Consider the following 17,188-nt stretch of genomic DNA (forward strand, 5'->3'; position numbering starts at 1 on the left):
GTTTTAGCATCAAGCATGGCGTTGAGGGGAGACAAATCTTGTTGTAAACTGAAGTTAATAAAGTGTGAGTTTAAGATATCTGGGGCTATGGGTATAGCTAGTTGAGTTGTTGGTCTATTTATTTCACTTTTAATTACTTCCCAGGCAGGTTTACAGCTGTTTCTGGATTTAAGAATATAGTTATCATTCGCCCTACGTTTTGCCAAACTTATTTCAGATCTATAGATTTTTCTTATTCTAATGTACATGTCTTTGTACTCGTTGCTGTTATGAGATCTGTCCTTAAACATAAGAAGCATAATCCTGATGCTGTTGAGGTATGGTGTAAACCAATTATTTAGTCTCTGTGGTTTATGAGATTGGTTATTATTCTGTCTTGTTACTAATCTGGGACAACACTCATCAAATATTCATGCAATTTCCTCTATAAATAATTTGCTTGTGTTATTCACACACATATCTTTGTATAAGATGTCATTCCAGTTAACTGACCTTAATCTAGTTCTAAGCTCTCTTATGTTGCATTCATTCATAGGTATAACAGTTTTGTGTTGTTCATCTGGAATGCTGATTGGAACTCTAATCCATAGGCCATCATGGTCAGCTAGACCCAACTTGACTATTCCAATTTCAACAGTATTTTCATGCATATTACTTATTATAGTGCCTAAGCATGACATTACATCTTGTAGGCTTATCATTTAGACAATAGCAATCAAAAGCTCTTAGGCTATCCAAGAATTCCAATATGATATGACTCTGTACCCTGATATCCATATTAATATCACCAAAAATTAAGATTCTTTGGTATTTATATTTAGGCTTAGTTAGTAAGACTAACAGTTTTTTTTAAATTTACCATAAATTCATATGGTGTGCGATATACAGATGCAACAATAATATTATGTTTAGGTATATGTACAACTGCAGCCTCAAAGATGGTGTCTATACACAGGTCTGTGACATCAATAGTAAAGTATTGTAGATTTAGTCCATTCTTAATATATATTGCAACACCCCCATGTCAAATTGTTGATCTGTGGTAACTACTAGCTAAGGAGTAACCAAATGGAATATTGAGGTCAATTTCTGATGAATATAGCCAGTGCTCATTTACACTAAGTATACCACAGTTGGAAGTTTCTAACCAGTACTGCAATTCTTCCAACTTCTTTCTTAAAGACTGTATATTAATATCTAAGAACAGAAGACTATTTTTGCTAACCCTGGGCAGTAAAGATGAGGGTTCAGATTGTCTTCTTAAGGGCACTTCGATACAGCTGATATCTTGAGTTGTTTGTGAGTCTACTGCTGGTAGCCAGGCCCCATTTTGACAACGTTTGGATACATGTAGTTTCCTGGACTCAGAGTGAATGGTTTGAAGGTTATTTTGATGCTGCTGGAGCATATCTGTTAATATTTTGCCAGACAGACCAACAGGCTTTACAGGTTTCCCTGGTCCAGCGGAAATCTTGAAATTAAACACAGATTTTGTTGTCATTCCAGGAGATGTGTCTTTGCAACAACTAGTGTTAGATGTGGTGGTGAATAAGTCATTTAAAGCCCATGCAGCAGCTGTACAGCAATTGGTTACTTTAAGGTGGACAAGGTTACTTTAAGGTGGACAAACCCTAACCTCTACAAGGAAACTGATGAAGACTTCAGTATGTCTAATTGCAGAATGGATCCAGACTGCCTGGACACAGACATCCGGAGCATCAGTTGTGAACAGCTTTAAGAAGTGCTGTGTAAAAAATGAGTTAGATAAGAAAGAATATGATCTACTATGAGAAGCAATGCAAGATAACCATGACAGTGGCAGTGACACTGCAGATTCTGTTGACCATTCCAGTGAGGAGGACTATGTGTATCTGTATCTGACAATGGGAGGTCTTTATCTGATTTTATTTTCTGTTTACTGGTACTTTTATTGTCTCCTTCATTTACTAATTATAAGGTAACTATTTGCAAGTTTTCAAAATAAACCTGATATGTGTATACATGGTTTTCTATAATCCCTGTTAAAACTTTTTTTTGTTGGGGGGGGGGGGGGGGGGCGCTGCGTGTTGTCAACTTGTATTTGGAACTGTCTTGAATTTGGAGATGTACAGTAAGTGGTACAATTTACATTTAAACCCCCCCCCCCCCCCTCTGAATGGGATTTTTCACAGTGATTCAGTGCTCTGCTTCATGTACTTTAGTTTCTCACTTACAGATTTCATAGGGTGTTTGTTATTGCGATGATAACTTTTAATACATTCCTATTGTAAAACATTTAAACAAGAAGCAGCCATCAATCAGATATGAATGCAAAAAAAACCTGAGTAAATGACTATAAAACTTCCTGGCAGAATAAAACTGTGTGCCGGACTGAGACTCAAACTAGAAACCTTTGCCTAGGCAAGCAGAGCACTAGCCCACAAAAGGCAAAGGTCCCGAGTTCGAGTATCGGTCGGGCACACAGTTTTAATCTGCCAGGAAGTTTCATATCAGCGCATACTCAACTGCAGAGTGAAAATCTCATTCTAAATGAAAATATATTTGGCAGTATCTAATTATTTGAAAATAAAATTGCTTGCTACTTTCAGTACAGTGTGTGACTGGCACAATTATGGTACTTACATTTGTGCTTACCTCTTTAGGCCCTTGGCGCCTATTTGTATGTCGAGGGGAACTTGCACAGGAGGCAGTGCTAGTGGAAGTGACTTGCAGTATTCGTCAGTTGAGAAATCGTGGCTGCTTTGTTTTGCTGAACACCTCTACTGGTGCCATACATGTTTGGTATGGCAAGAAATCCCCAACTCATGCTAGAAAGGTATGTGTGTCTCTCTTTACACTGCTGACAAACATACAGAATTAAATTCATGTAGATATATTTACACTGCTGTTTTAAGCAGCGGCAGTGCCAAGACAATGAGCAGCAATCACTATTTTTTATTAATGTATCTGTCAAAACTGTCAGTTTCTTGATTGCCTCCTCTCTCTCCAAAGAATGAAACAGCAGTATGTAAATTTCATTTCAGTTTCATCTGTTGATCAGATTACTCTGTTTTCTCATTGTATGTTGCTCTTGTGTAATGAATTTAAGTAAACCTCCTGTGTTGGCAGACAGATCTTTAGTCTAGTGCTGCAGCCAGTCACAGATGTGATGGACTGGTGATATAGTATGCTAAGTGTACAGCTATTTGTTTTCATGTCCCGAAACAATGTGTTAGTTTGTCTCTGCCAATCAAAAGTGACAATATTAACAATAAAAAAAATTCCAAGCTTATTACACTTGAATTTTATTATCGTTATAACAGCTGCTGCTGTTTTAAGTATTTTGTGATGATATTACAGGGAAGTACAAAAAGTGTATTTCAGCAAGTGCAGTTTATTCCAAATCCACATGTTTTGTGAGTGTCTGCTTTGTTAGAAATATGAGTTCCTGCTGTACCTGTCTTTCTTCCACTCACTTAGTGGTCTTGTTGATTTGTTGCTGTGTTTCCTTCCTTTTATTATCTTCCAAACTGTTTCCTTCCTTTCTTTTTCTTGTTGAACCCAAAGAACCAATTCATTTTTAGTCTTTTTGTAAATTACTGTACTAGCTACATCTTTGTCTGCTTTGTAGGTAGCAAAATCAGCAGCTGAAAGGATTCAGGACAGAAGACCACCAGAAATTGGTTTCAAAGCCAGTGCAAACTTAGTTATTTATGAACAACAAGAGGGTGCTGAGAACAAGGAATTCTTCAAAGGTGTGTGTCTCACAGTACTGCTTGCTATTGAAGATTTTCAAAAGTATAGTAGGTGTTATACCTACTGAAATAAATAGCTTGTGGTAAATATGACTTTCTTTGCAAAGCAGAAACAGAAGAAAGAGAGTAACATGCTGTAAGAACACACAGTTCACTTTACCAGAACAGACAAACATGTACAAGTCCAGTGCCAATGACCTCATATTGTCTGGTTTAGTTGTCAACGTGAAAATATTTTAATAGCAGCAAGTTAAGTGTTAATAGAATTTACATTGGTACTGTTAATTTTGTCAGTCACTGTTTTTATGAAACTAAAATATCATTGTTTGAAAATTTAAGAGTCACCTTTCCAGCTTTTTACAAAAAATTATGGAAGAAAAGCATCTTTTGTAAAATTCCTTGTAGTACATAATTCATAATTTTTCAAAATACTCACTTGCAATGGTTATAGACATCTGCATGTATTCAAACTAATTCCAAAAACATTTTTCCTCTTCTGAAGTTTTTATCTCAAAAATGTAATTTTTTAAGAATTTGGCCACATCTTGTGGTGATGAAAGTCACTGTTCATAAATCTTGTGTTTGGCATAGAGAACAAAAGGTAGTCCTTTGGCAGCAGATCAGATGAATATGGGGAATGAGACATTAATTTGATGTTTTTTCTCTATCAAATAATCTCTTTGAATTGTTATGAAGGAGAATGATGCAATGTTTTTGATTGTTTTCCTGATTTTATAAATAGTTTGTCACAAACAAATAGTTTCTCGCCAGTCATATGTAACTGTTCTTTGGTTAGGTCCAATGCAATCGAGAAAACCAACAATCATTTTCTGCAAATTGGTTATGAACCACTTTTACTGGCTTTGGTTGATCTTTGAATACCCAAAGGGCTGACTCCTGCTTCATTTCCAGCTCATACAAATGCATCAAAGTTTATCTCTTTGTCTCTTACGGATGTTGCACTTCCTCTGTCATTTTTTAGTATTTCCTTATACAAATTGACACAAGTCTTTTATTGAACTTTGGTCAAGTTGTGTGTAATCCATTAGGAATTGGCCTTTTTTAAAAGCTAAATGTTCATACAAAATTAAATATACTCCAGGTTCAGTAAACTTAAAATACTTATATACTTAAATATACTCACAGTTAGTTGCATTTTGATGTTCATCACTCACATCAGGCAGAGCTCTGGGTTGTGCAACCACTCCGGTAGCGAGGCTTGCATCAGTGCAGCTTGGTGTTGTGCGTAATCGTGTAATCGAGATGTGTGGATATACTGAGTCACTCACGGACACCCTACGACTGTCTCAGGGTGGCCCAGAGACTACAACACCGAGAAGAATCGCTTCTTAGCTTTTGACAAGATCACTGTGGTCTTTTTTTTCCTTGCTAAATCTTTATGTGTATTTGTATATTTATTGATCCACTCAGTAATTCAATGTACAGAAGTGTGTATCATGACATGGGACAAGTGAAACAAATGATATGAGAACATATACAGACATAGCACTGTTTCTTATAGTGGACATCTCACTGAAGATGTTTTATATATGCATTCATAATAATGCCAGAGTGTACTGAATGGAAAAGTGCATATTACATGCATGTCAGTGTGCTAGCATTTAGCTTGTTCCCCACTGAGTGGATCATAAAACAAACTTTGCTTAGCCTGGAAGTAATCATTTCAATGTGGCTTTTCTATGTGAATGTATCAGTGATATCAATCCCTAAGAATTTTGTTTCATTGACAAATTCTACATTGCTGCCAATTAATGTCACTGTTGGAACCTGGGGATTTCTGTTCCGAATGGTGTGGAAGGTTAGGCATTCTGTCTTTTTTTTTTTTTTTGCATTTAGGAGCAGTTTATTTGATGCAAGCCATGAGTCTAGTTGGGTTTTATTTCTATTAACTGCTGACTAAAGAGATTCATCTGTATTTGATATAAGGATATTAGTATCATCAGCTAAGAGAAATGCCTTGCTATAGTGGGTATGATGGAAGGGAGGTCATTTATATAAAGTAGAAATAAAGTAGGAATAACAGAGCCCTGTGGCACACCTTGTTTTGTGACTTGTGTAGTTGAATGCACCCCATTGAGGTTCCTGACTGATTAACTTTATTACTGTGCTTGGTCTTCGACATAGCTGCTGAGCCTGCCATATCCCATAAGAATCTAACTTCTGCCCATAGCTGGGCATTTTTTTGTCACAAGCTGTAGAGTAGCATCAAGAAATTAATATGTTGCATCAACAGTGGTTTTATTTTCTTGGATCAGAAGAAGGAATGTTATTTTTTCTAAGAAATGATTTTAGTCTGGAAACCATTGCACATTCAGATATTTTGCTGAATGCAGACAGCACTGCCACTGGTGGTAGTTGCTAGGATCTTCTTTAGATCCCTTTTTATGTGGGGTATGACTTTTGCTATTTTAAGTTTTCTTGGGAATACTGAATCTGAAAATGAAGCATCTATTACACGAGACAGTGGCTTACTAATAAGTTCGCTGCAACGGTGGAGAAGGAAGCAAGTGATCGTGTCTTTTCGTGCTGATAGATGTTCTGTTAGTTTTTCTACAGTTTCGACAAAGTAAGAGTTAAATTTCTGAGCTACTTCCGCTTGGTCAGTAATCAATGTTGCATTTACTGCAAGTTTAATGTTACTCAGACTATTCCTACCTGTTTTCTGCATTAATTATTTTTGCCACATGCGTTTGCTTTTATTATCTGAAGACTTCAGAAGGATGTCATTGTGTAGCTTTTTAGCAGCATTCACCACATTTCTAAATATTCTGTTGTATGAAGTGAAGTCCAGTTCCCATCAGATCAGTGAAGTTAAGCACTGTCAGGCTGAGCTAGCACACGGATGGGCAATCGTCTGGTCTGCCGAGTGCCGTTGGCAAGCAGGCTGCACTCGGCCCTTGTGAGGCGAACTGAGGAGCTACTCGATTGAGAAGTAGCAGCTCTGGTCTCGTAAACTGACATATGGCTGAGAGAGTGGTGTGCTGGCCACACGCCCCTCCGTATCCGCATCCAGTGATGCCTGTGGGCTGAGGATGACCTGGTGGCTGATCAGTACTGTTAGGCCTTCGTGGCCTGTTGGAGTGGAGTTTAGGTTAGTTATGCAGTGAAGTACTTCTTGAACTGTTCGTTTGGCAAGGTTAGTCTTCCTGAGGGAGAAAAACCTCTCTTCCTCTTTACTGAAGTTATAATACCTGTTGTAATCCAGTTGGAGGATACTCTGTTGTTACATATATTTCTTTTGTTTTTTGAAAGAAATTGAAATAGTAACAGAAAATGTTTAAAAAAAGGTTTCAAATTTTTCATTTACTGTTTGAGAGTGGTATGCAGTCTCCTAGTTTTCTCTCTGCATATGGTACAAAAAATTAAGAACATTTCTTTGACAAAAAAATTTATGCTTTGTATTGTAATTGTTTCGTGTTGAGGTTTACTTCCCAGAAAGACTAGCAGTGTAATCAGTGCATATTAATAATGTTAATCAATGTTCCATCTAGAATTAATCTAAATTCTTCTATTGTAACAAGCACCTTCATCCAGAAGACACTGATTCTGCTGGACCAACTATTCCTGGAAAATATCATCAGAGGAACATCAGGTTGATTTGTAGATTCTTCATAGTCCTTGTTAGTGAACTCAGAAATGTGAGAAGCCTTGCACACTATCGTCTCTCTGTCATTGAAACTGTAAAGGCCAGCCAGTGATTCAGAAACACATTGTGCCACAGCAACAGTAAGCCATCCATTACCATGTCCAACAGCACCAGTATGGCAAATAAGGAGTGCAAAACTGTCAAAGCAAGTGCCAAAACTTCTCTCCTTACTGGTCCCTGTGTTTTTGTCAGTTGTAAGTTCTCTTTTAGTATTTTCCATACCGTCGCCGGCTGGTGTGGCCGTGCGGTTCTAGGCGCTTCAGTCTGGAACCGCGTGACCGCTATGGTCGCAGGTTCGAATCCTGCCTCGGGCATGGATGTGTGTGATGTCCTTAGGTTAGTTAGGTTTAATAAGTTCTAAGTTCTAGGCGACTGATGACCTCAGAAGTTAAGTCGCATAGTGCTCAGAGCCATATTTTCCATACCGTGTTTTTAGGTAGTCTTTTTTTGACGGTTCTTCAGCACCAAATGCTGGACATACTGTTTCGAAGAATAGTTGGTGAGTTACACTTGTACACAAGTTCTAAAATACCTTTCAATGGAAACCTTCATGTAAAAATTCCAGTTATTTTACAACACTGTTTCTTTAAGTGCTCACTATAAGCAAACTACTTGGTCTGTTTCTGAGCTGTCATTATTTTATTAACAATAAATGACAAATCTTAAAACAATAATAATGTCTCAGTAGAATCATCTACTCCTTAGCTGGGGAGTATTTCATTAAAAATGTTTCATCAGAAATTGTTAATTACTTCAAAATCAGTTGACTGTAGGTGTTGCTAACATATTTTTGTTACTGGTTGTATGAATTCTTTACTTATTTCCACAGTTCTGTCATTTACTTTATCAGGAAGTTAGTAACTGCTTATATGTTTACATATGAACACTGATAACAAAATTTAAATTACTGATATTTCATAATTAGCATCATTTTGGCCAAACTAACTAGCTCATTGTACTCACAGTAACCGAAAGGATCTATCTATACTTATATCTTTTTTTTTGTGTGTTTGCACATGTTAATTTCCAAACCTTGTCCAAGAAATTTAATGGGGTTTTTACAGGTGAATTCAGCATGGTTTGGGGCACCGTATAGGCTTTAGTTCATAATAATTGGATCATGGAAAAATATGTCTGTATATATTACAAAAATGTATGTTTATTTGATATATCTTTGAAACTACTGAGCAAAATTTGACCAAACTTGGTACACATATCACTCACTGTCTAGAAAGAATCGCTGTGGGTGTAAGAATCACTTGTCTATGAGAGGGATGGAGTTTGGGTTAAAAATAAATGTAGGTCATGACATGTGATTATCCAGATTTTATTCATCCAATATTTGAGAGTGAGAGCACTTAGTGATCTGCTGTAACACACAAATTCAAACCTTATGAAACTTTTTCTCACTGACACCCCAAGAAATCAAGAAAAGAAAAAAAATTACTTCATTTTTGCTACCCATTTTTGCATCAGGCTTGATATTTTAATTTATTAGTTCTTAAACACTGAGATGCATGAAAAACAGCTGCATCATGTATGGCATCTAGATTTAATGTAACCCACTAAACTGATTTCAATGAAATTTGGTAAAAAGATAGTTTGAACAGCTTTGGAAAGGGGAGAGTGTGTAGCACATGACAAGCTACACACACAAAAACAGACCGACATGTGAGGGCTGCTAATGTTATTGCATATACAGCAGCATACTTACTCACTATCACTCACAAAAACAAAAATAAAACAAAAAAAAAAAATACTGTTATGCGAGCACAGCTGAGAGTAACAGTAACAGCTAGTAGATGATGAAGTTATGTTAAATAAACCTTTGGTCAATAGTTGAGATTACACCTGCTTTGTTACAAGGCATCACATGTACAGTGAAAATGACCACTTGAATGGCAGAGTATATGCATGTTGTATTACAGTCTTTTATATTTATAAAAATTGTGAAGTCTTTGACTATCAGTTACTGATCCGTAAAAAGATTCAAAATTTTATTGAAAGTTCACTACAAAGATACGAGGAGCATTGTATTAGTAGTAGTAGACTTCCAAATTATTTCCATAAAATTGGACTGTAAAAGTTGCATCACTAGTCACTTAACTTTGAAACCATGGAAGAATGTGGAATATTAACAAATTTGAGGCTGATATCAAGCATCCAGGACAGGGGCAGCTGGACTACAGATTTCAGCACATCTTTAATAATCCTAATTCTGTAATAGTGATCACAATACTTTTACCCAAATAAAAAAATATATGTAGCCCATGTCCGTCTGAATGTTTATTAAACTACTGTGCAAAAAGTGAAGTATATTGATCATGAACTTTGAGATTATTGCCTGCAGTGTTTGCCTGTTGTATCTTATATATATATTTAAAAAGTGTATAGTCTATGGCCATCCAAATTTTATAAGACTATTATGTGAAAATGTGAAGTAAATAGGTAAAGAACTTTTAGCGATTTTTGCTAACAAAGTTTCCTCCTTATAGATCACATATTATTTTTTTTAAAAAAATATGTGGTCTCCATCCATCTGAAGGCTTAGTAAAGTATAGTGTAAAAATTTGAAATAAATTGGTCAGGAACATTTTGAGATTTTTGGTAACAACTTTTGACAAAACCTTGTCTTTATATAGTAATATCGATATATCTACATGTACTAAAAAATTTATGAACTTTTTAGATTTTTTTGCTAACAACTGGTTTCGTGTTTATAGTGAACAGATATTTCTGTACCACATTTATTAAAGGATATGCAGCCTATGTGCATCCAAACATTTTTTAGAATATTGTACAAAAATTTGAAGAAAACTTGTTGAGCACTTTTGGAGATGTTTAGTAACAGTGTTAAACTAGGACTTGCCTCTGTGTGTGTGTATATATATATATATATATATATATATATATATATATATATATATATATATATATATACACACACACTCCTGGAAATGGAAAAAAGAACACATTGACACCGGTGTGTCGGACCCACCATACTTGCTCCAGACACTGCGAGAGGGCTGTACAAGCAATGATCACACGCACGGCACAGCGGACACACCAGGAACCGCGGTGTTGGCCGTCGAATGGCGCTAGCTGCGCAGCATTTGTGCACCGCCGCCGTCAGTGTCAGCCAGTTTGCCGTGGCATACGGAGCTCCATCGCAATCTTTAACACTGGTAGCATGCCGCGACAGCGTGGACGTGAACCGTATGTGCAGTTGACGGACGTTGAGCGAGGGCGTATAGTGGGCATGCAGGAGGCCGGGTGGACGTACCGCCGAATTGCTCAACACGTGGGGCGTGAGGTCTCCACAGTACATCGATGTTGTCGCCAGTGGTCGGCGGAAGGTGCACGTGCCCGTCGACCTGGGACCGGACCGCAGCGACGCACGGATGCACGCCAAGACCGTAGGATCCTACGCAGTGCCGTAGGGGACTGCACCGCCACTTCCCAGCAAATTAGGGACACTGTTGCTCCTGGGGTATCGGCGAGGAGCATTCGCAACCGTCTCCATGAAGCTGGGCTACGGTCCCGCACACCGTTAGGCCGTCTTCCGCTCACGCCCCAACATCGTGCAGCCCGCCTCCAGTGGTGTCGCGACTGGCGTGAATGGAGGGACGAATGGAGACGTGTCGTCTTCAGCGATGAGAGTCGCTTCTGCCTTGGTGCCAATGATGGTCGTATGCGTGTTTGGCGCCGTGCAGGTGAGCGCCACAATCAGGACTGCATACGACCGAGGCACACAGGGCCAACACTCGGCATCATGGTGTGGGGAGCGATCTCCTACACTGGCCGTACACCACTGGTGATCGTCGAGGGGACACTGAATAGTGCACGGTACATCCAAACCGTCATCGAACCCATCGTTCTACCATTCCTAGACCGGCAAGGGAACTTGCTGTTCCAACAGGACAATGCACGTCCGCATGTATCCCCTGCCACCCAACGTGCTCTAGAAGGTGTAAGTCAACTACCCTGGCCAGCAAGATCTCTGGATCTGTCCCCCATTGAGCATGTTTGGGACTGGATGAAGCGTCGTCTCACGCGGTCTGCACGTCCAGCATGAACGCTGGTCCAACTGAGGCGCCAGGTGGAAATGGCATGGCAAGCCGTTCCACAGGACTACATCCAGCATCTCTATGATCGTCTCCATGGGAGAATAGCAGCCTGCATTGCTGCGAAAGGTGGATATACACTGTACTAGTGCCGACATTGTGCATGCTCTGTTGCCTGTGTCTATGTGCCTGTGGTTCTGTCAGTGTGATCATGTGATGTATCTGACCCCAGGAATGTGTCAATAAAGTTTCCCCTTCCTGGGACAATGAATTCACGGTGTTCTTATTTCAATTTCCAGGAGTGTATATGATGTGACTTACCAAACAAAAGCGCTGGCACGTTGATAGACACACAAACAAACACAAACATACACACACAATTCAAGCTTTCGCAACCAACGGTTGCTTCATCAGGAAAGAGGGAAGGAGAGGGAAAGACAAAAGGATGTGGTTTTTAAGGGAGAGGGTAAGGAGTCATTCCAATCCTGGGAGCGGAAAGACTTACCTTAGGGGGAAAAAAGGACAGGTATACACTCGCGCGCCCGCACACACACACACACACACACACACACACACACACACACACACACACACACACACACAAGCAGACATTTGTAAAGGCAAAGAGTTTGGGCAGAGATGTCAGTCGGGGCGGAAGTACAGAGGCAAAGATGTTGAATGACAGGTGAAGTATGAGCAGCGGCAACTTGAAATTGGCAGAGGTATGTATAGAAAAACAAAGGTGATGTAACTTACCAAACGAAAGCATTGGTACATTGATAGAGACACTAACAAACACAAACACACACACAAAATTCAAGCTTTCGCAACCCACGGTTGATTCATCAGGAAAGAGGGAAGGAGAGGTAAAGTCGAAAGGATGTGGGTTTTAAGGGAGAGGGTAAGGAGTCATTCCAATCCTGGGAGCGGAATGACTTACCTTAAGGGGGAAAAAGGGACAGGTATACACTCGCGCGCGCGCTCGCGCACACACACACACATATATATATATATATATATATATATATATATATATATATATATATATATATAGACACAAGCAGACTTTTTCCCTCTAAGGTAAGTCTTTGTGCTCCCGGGACTGTAATGACTCCTTACCCTCTCCCTTAAAACCCCCATCCTTTCTTCTTTCCCTCTCCTTCCCTCTCTCCTGATGAAGCAACCGTGGGTTGCGAAAGCTTGAATTTTGTGTGTGTTTGTGTTTGTTAGTGTCTCTATCAACATACCAACGCTTTCGATTGGTAAGTTACATCATCTTTGTTTTTAGATATATTTTTCCCACATGGAATGTTTCCCTCATATATATAGCAGTTATACAATTTGTAATATTGAGTCACGTTTGTATAAGTCTTGTACAATCTGTATTGACCACAATTTTTCCATGTGTTGTTTGTTTTGAAATATGACAGTTTGGGCACTACCAAAATGTTATTTTTCGACATACTTTCCTATTTAGTTCTTACTTATATTGGCACACACCCTGAAGACATATGTCAAAAATGCAGTTTTTTTCTTGTTAGGTGATATCTTTCTGGCAATATATCTGCTACTGTATGTGCTTCATCCAAGACCTTGAGAAGAATCAATTACTATATGTTGGATGCCTTGTGCTCACCTAACTCTACAAATTTGAAGAGAATACATGTTTTCCTCTAGTGCTTTATTATAAACTACAAATGCATTAATGATGCTCATTCAAATAAATTAAAAAAAAAAAATGTTTTGAACTATTTGAATTGTTTTCTGTTGAAAGTAGAGTAAGCAATAACTTGAGTCCATTTCTACTTTGAGAATGTTGTAATCAATATTAATATATGGTTTTGTTTTAGTCATTCGGTCTCCTTACAAATGCACAGTTACCTCCATTGCAGTGTGGCATGTTGAGAGGACCAGAATGCCCCTTGTGTCCTTCTATTCTGGATGGAGCAGAATTTCCCTTTTTTGCAGATATCATTTGACTCTTGCTTGAATTCTCCATTTTACAACTATACTTTGAGGAAGGTCCTTTCTGTTAGTCATGCAAGTGCCTACTGTCTTCACCTTGCACACCCATAAGTAATCATATACAATAGGTGATGTTAATAGTGATCCATGTAAATTGTATACATCTGCCAAAACAGTTCTCCAGTACAAGTGTTACAACGTCTGGCTCCCATGCCCCTTTCACTGTTCACTCCTGTGTCCCAATGACATACCCAGTCAAAGTATCATACCAGGTGAACAAGTATGAAATGTGGATCTTTTTGTCTAATAAAAAAAAATTAAATTCAAAAGAATGACAAACAGTGCTTTATTCTAAGTATGCTCTATTGTTTGATATACATTTTTCTCATCTTTTGGGCAATTTGTAAACACCCCACCTGTAAAAATTTTCCACTTTTACTGTGAACCATTCTGTGAGCCATTTTTTCATATCTTCGTACCAAACAAAATGCTGCTTGGCAAGTGCATGACCCATCGATGCAAACAAGTTCTAATCAGAAGGAGCCAAGTCTCATGAATAAGCCACATGGGGTAGAACTTCCCGGTTGAGTGCTTACAGTGTGTTGCAAACCGGTTTTGAATTATGTGAAGGAGCATTGTCATGAAGAAAAATTACTTTGTTTTGCCTCTTTTGGTAGTGTGGTTCAAATTGGTCAGTTGTTATTGGTAGCATTTAGTATTAACCATTTCCCCTGGTTCTGACAGCGCATAATAGTCCATGCCCCTGTGGTTCTACCAGACATAGAGCATCATCTTTCTGCCAAAGTGATTTGGTCTTGCGGTCGATGTGGATGGTGTGCCTGGGTCTACTCATGAATTTTTGTACTTGGGATTCTCAAAATAAATCCATTTCTCATCTCCTGTAACTATATGATGCAAAATTGACTTCATTTTGTGCCGAGCGAGCAATCTTACATGTGTTTTTGTGCTTTGCCATTGGCCTGTCATTCAACTCGTGTGTTACCCATCTACCAGTCTCCGGAATCTTTTCCATCTCTCGTAGCCAATTGGAAACATCTTGTTGACTGAGGCTCAATTGCTCGACGAGTTGTTTTTGTGTTTGCAAGTCATCTTTGTTTAGCAATACTTCCATCTCCACATCTTCCTATATTTTTGGCAGTTTTCCATGTTTTTGATTGCAACATTAAAGTCACCGTATCTGAAATGTCAGAACCATCATTCACAGGTATTTTGTGATGGGGCACGTTCACCATAAGCTTCTCAAAGTAATCGGTGTGATTCAGCAACAGTTTTCTTCAAGTGAAAACAAAAAATTAATGCTGTCTGCAAATGCTCTTTGTTTGGTATAAATTTTGATGTATTGACCACAACACTCTGCACACACTTTTCCAATTTATCCCCTGTGCACATCTGGCACCTGTTGGTGAAACAACAAAATGGTGGAGTGTCAAATCTTTGTAACACAAACTGCACTGCTGCGACATCTGTTTGTCTGAAATCCACATTTCATACTTGTACACCTGGTAAACAACAAACAATTTTATTCCCATGTATCTAGCATGCTTTTCATCTCACACGTCTTCAACAGTGGTCAAATGTTCATGTGGGACAATTCAGGTGATCAAAAAAAGGACAAATTTTGGAAAAAGGGTCATGTTTAGGTTGGTTACAAGGAATGTATTTGTCATTGTGTTAGAGGTGCAAGTTCAACAAAACCTATCACAAATCATAATCGCTGCAGGAAAGATGTTAAGCAATAGTGGTGCTTTTAACCAATAGTCACTGTCTTTTTGCTTCTTCACAAGCCACATGAATTATTACCATGGGAAAGGAGTGCATATCCTCAATTTTTGTCCTAGTCCACTTTCCTCAAACACTGTTTTCTTTCATCTTGTAATTGTCTTCTTTGTTTTGCTATTATTGACACAGGATTACCATTACTTTCACTTTTTATTGTTTTTATTATTTTCCCTGGCATGAACAATAGAAAAACAATTTGTGAGTGTGGAAATATAGTACAGAGATGCTGACACACTGCCAGTTTCCCGAAAAGGGAAACATGGATGTGGAGGAGCAGGATTATCAACTGCACATAACAGTGCTGAAATTGATGGCTCAAAATATTGTGCATCATTACTTTCATAACCTACAATCAGATTATGGTATACTGTACTACTAGAATAGCTTTACAGACATTCTTTTAGCTGCCACATTCTTGTTAACACTACGTATTACTTCTTTTCTTTAATACTTACCTCAGAATTTGACTGAATAAAAATCTGGATCAGTTCCAGAATTATCTCTTCTTTCTGAACCAGAATCATTGAGTGCATCTTCCAGGCCACTGTAACATTGTTATCAGTGACTTTCACCATCTCAAAGCTGTGACTGTGCATAATCAGTGGGTCAGCAAATACTCAAATACCTGTAGCTTCTGAAAACAACATGGGACACAATGCATAGTCAAAAGAAAAGAAAGAGTGCTGTTGAGACTTACACACAGTTCGCATTCTGATAACTACATAGCAGCAAAATGCAGACATCATGCCTTGTAAATTTAAGACAATTCCCAATAGAGGACACAAAACTGAGTGTCAGCTGTGAATTGTTACCCACAGCACAAGGTAGACTACAGTGATGTCCATCTTCTTAACTGCTGCCACCTGAATCCTACTTAGGTGCCATCCACAGTGTGTTAAACAATAGTTGTGGCTTACTGTGTATTGCCAGGTATTAACTGGAGAACCATACATTCACTGCTGTCAGTGGAAAGTCTCCTACAGAATATTAATGAACAGTAGCAGGCATCCTAATATGGTAGGCCATGCAACTTACATAAGAATATGTGAAAAGGAAATGACAAATTTAATTTTCCTCGACCCCTTTTCTTTTTTCTTTTCACCTCTGTCCTAGCTTTTTATGCCCATAGTTTGCTGTGATATTCTGTTCAATGTTCTGTATACGTAAACTTCACAAAAGAGGGGGAATGTTGTAATTGCCTTGAGATAAAGGATGTTTAATGTTTACTAACAGTTCGTCACTGTAGTAGCTTGTCAGTTTTGGTCTATTCAACTATCTCCAGATCTGCAGTCATTACAAAGTGACCCATTATAGTGGAACAGTAGAAGTATTCACTGTCCAAAAATGAATAACAACAGTAATTACTGACTGAGTGTGCTAACTGACAGACAAAAAAGCATAGAACAAGTAGTTCTTTTTGTGATAATCAAAATAATAAGAAAAACTGTTTTGAAAAATGGTTCAAATAAAGTAGCAGATCCCAATGTGAAAAGTCATGAAAGGTTCTGTTGTAACAGATCACTTTTTGTGATGACCACAGATCTGATGATGGTTGAATAGACCAAATTTGGTTATTTTGTAATTTATGTACAACCTTAACAGCAAGTATAGCATTATTAATTTAACAGCAATGGAAAATCGAACATGGGATGTAACAGTATTATGAGAAGGAAAGTTGCTACTCACCATATAGCGGAGAAGCTGAGTCGCAGATAGGCACAACAAAAAGACTCTCACAATTACAGCTTTTGGCTGTTAAGGCCTTTGTCAACAATAAACCACACTGGTTTCAGTTGCCTGAGACTGCAGTCATGTGTGTGAGTTGTGTTTGCAATAGTATTTTTTGTGTGTGTGTGTGTGTGTGTGTGTGTGTGTGTGTGTGTGTGTGTGATGAAGGCGTTAATGGCCGAAAGCTATACTTGTGAGAGTCTCTTTGTTGTGCTTATCTGCGACTCAGC

The 17,188-nt window shown here is 38.4% G+C and overlaps 1 protein-coding gene across 2 annotated transcripts in view; it reads left to right on the top strand.

Moving 5' to 3' along the window:
• LOC126251867 (supervillin) overlaps positions 1 to 17,188 on the top strand; it is a 695,256-nt gene that overhangs the window by 649,350 nt on the left and 28,718 nt on the right. For both annotated transcript variants that reach the window (XM_049952554.1, XM_049952555.1), the window contains 2 exons: positions 2,643 to 2,815; positions 3,611 to 3,734. In XM_049952554.1, the coding sequence (XP_049808511.1) occupies positions 2,643 to 2,815; positions 3,611 to 3,734 (297 nt within the window). The remainder of the gene's footprint in view (positions 1 to 2,642; positions 2,816 to 3,610; positions 3,735 to 17,188) is intronic.

The sequence above is a fragment of the Schistocerca nitens genome, chromosome 4, assembly GCF_023898315.1.
Source record: "Schistocerca nitens isolate TAMUIC-IGC-003100 chromosome 4, iqSchNite1.1, whole genome shotgun sequence".
In the NCBI taxonomy this organism is placed as follows: domain Eukaryota; kingdom Metazoa; phylum Arthropoda; class Insecta; order Orthoptera; family Acrididae; genus Schistocerca; species Schistocerca nitens.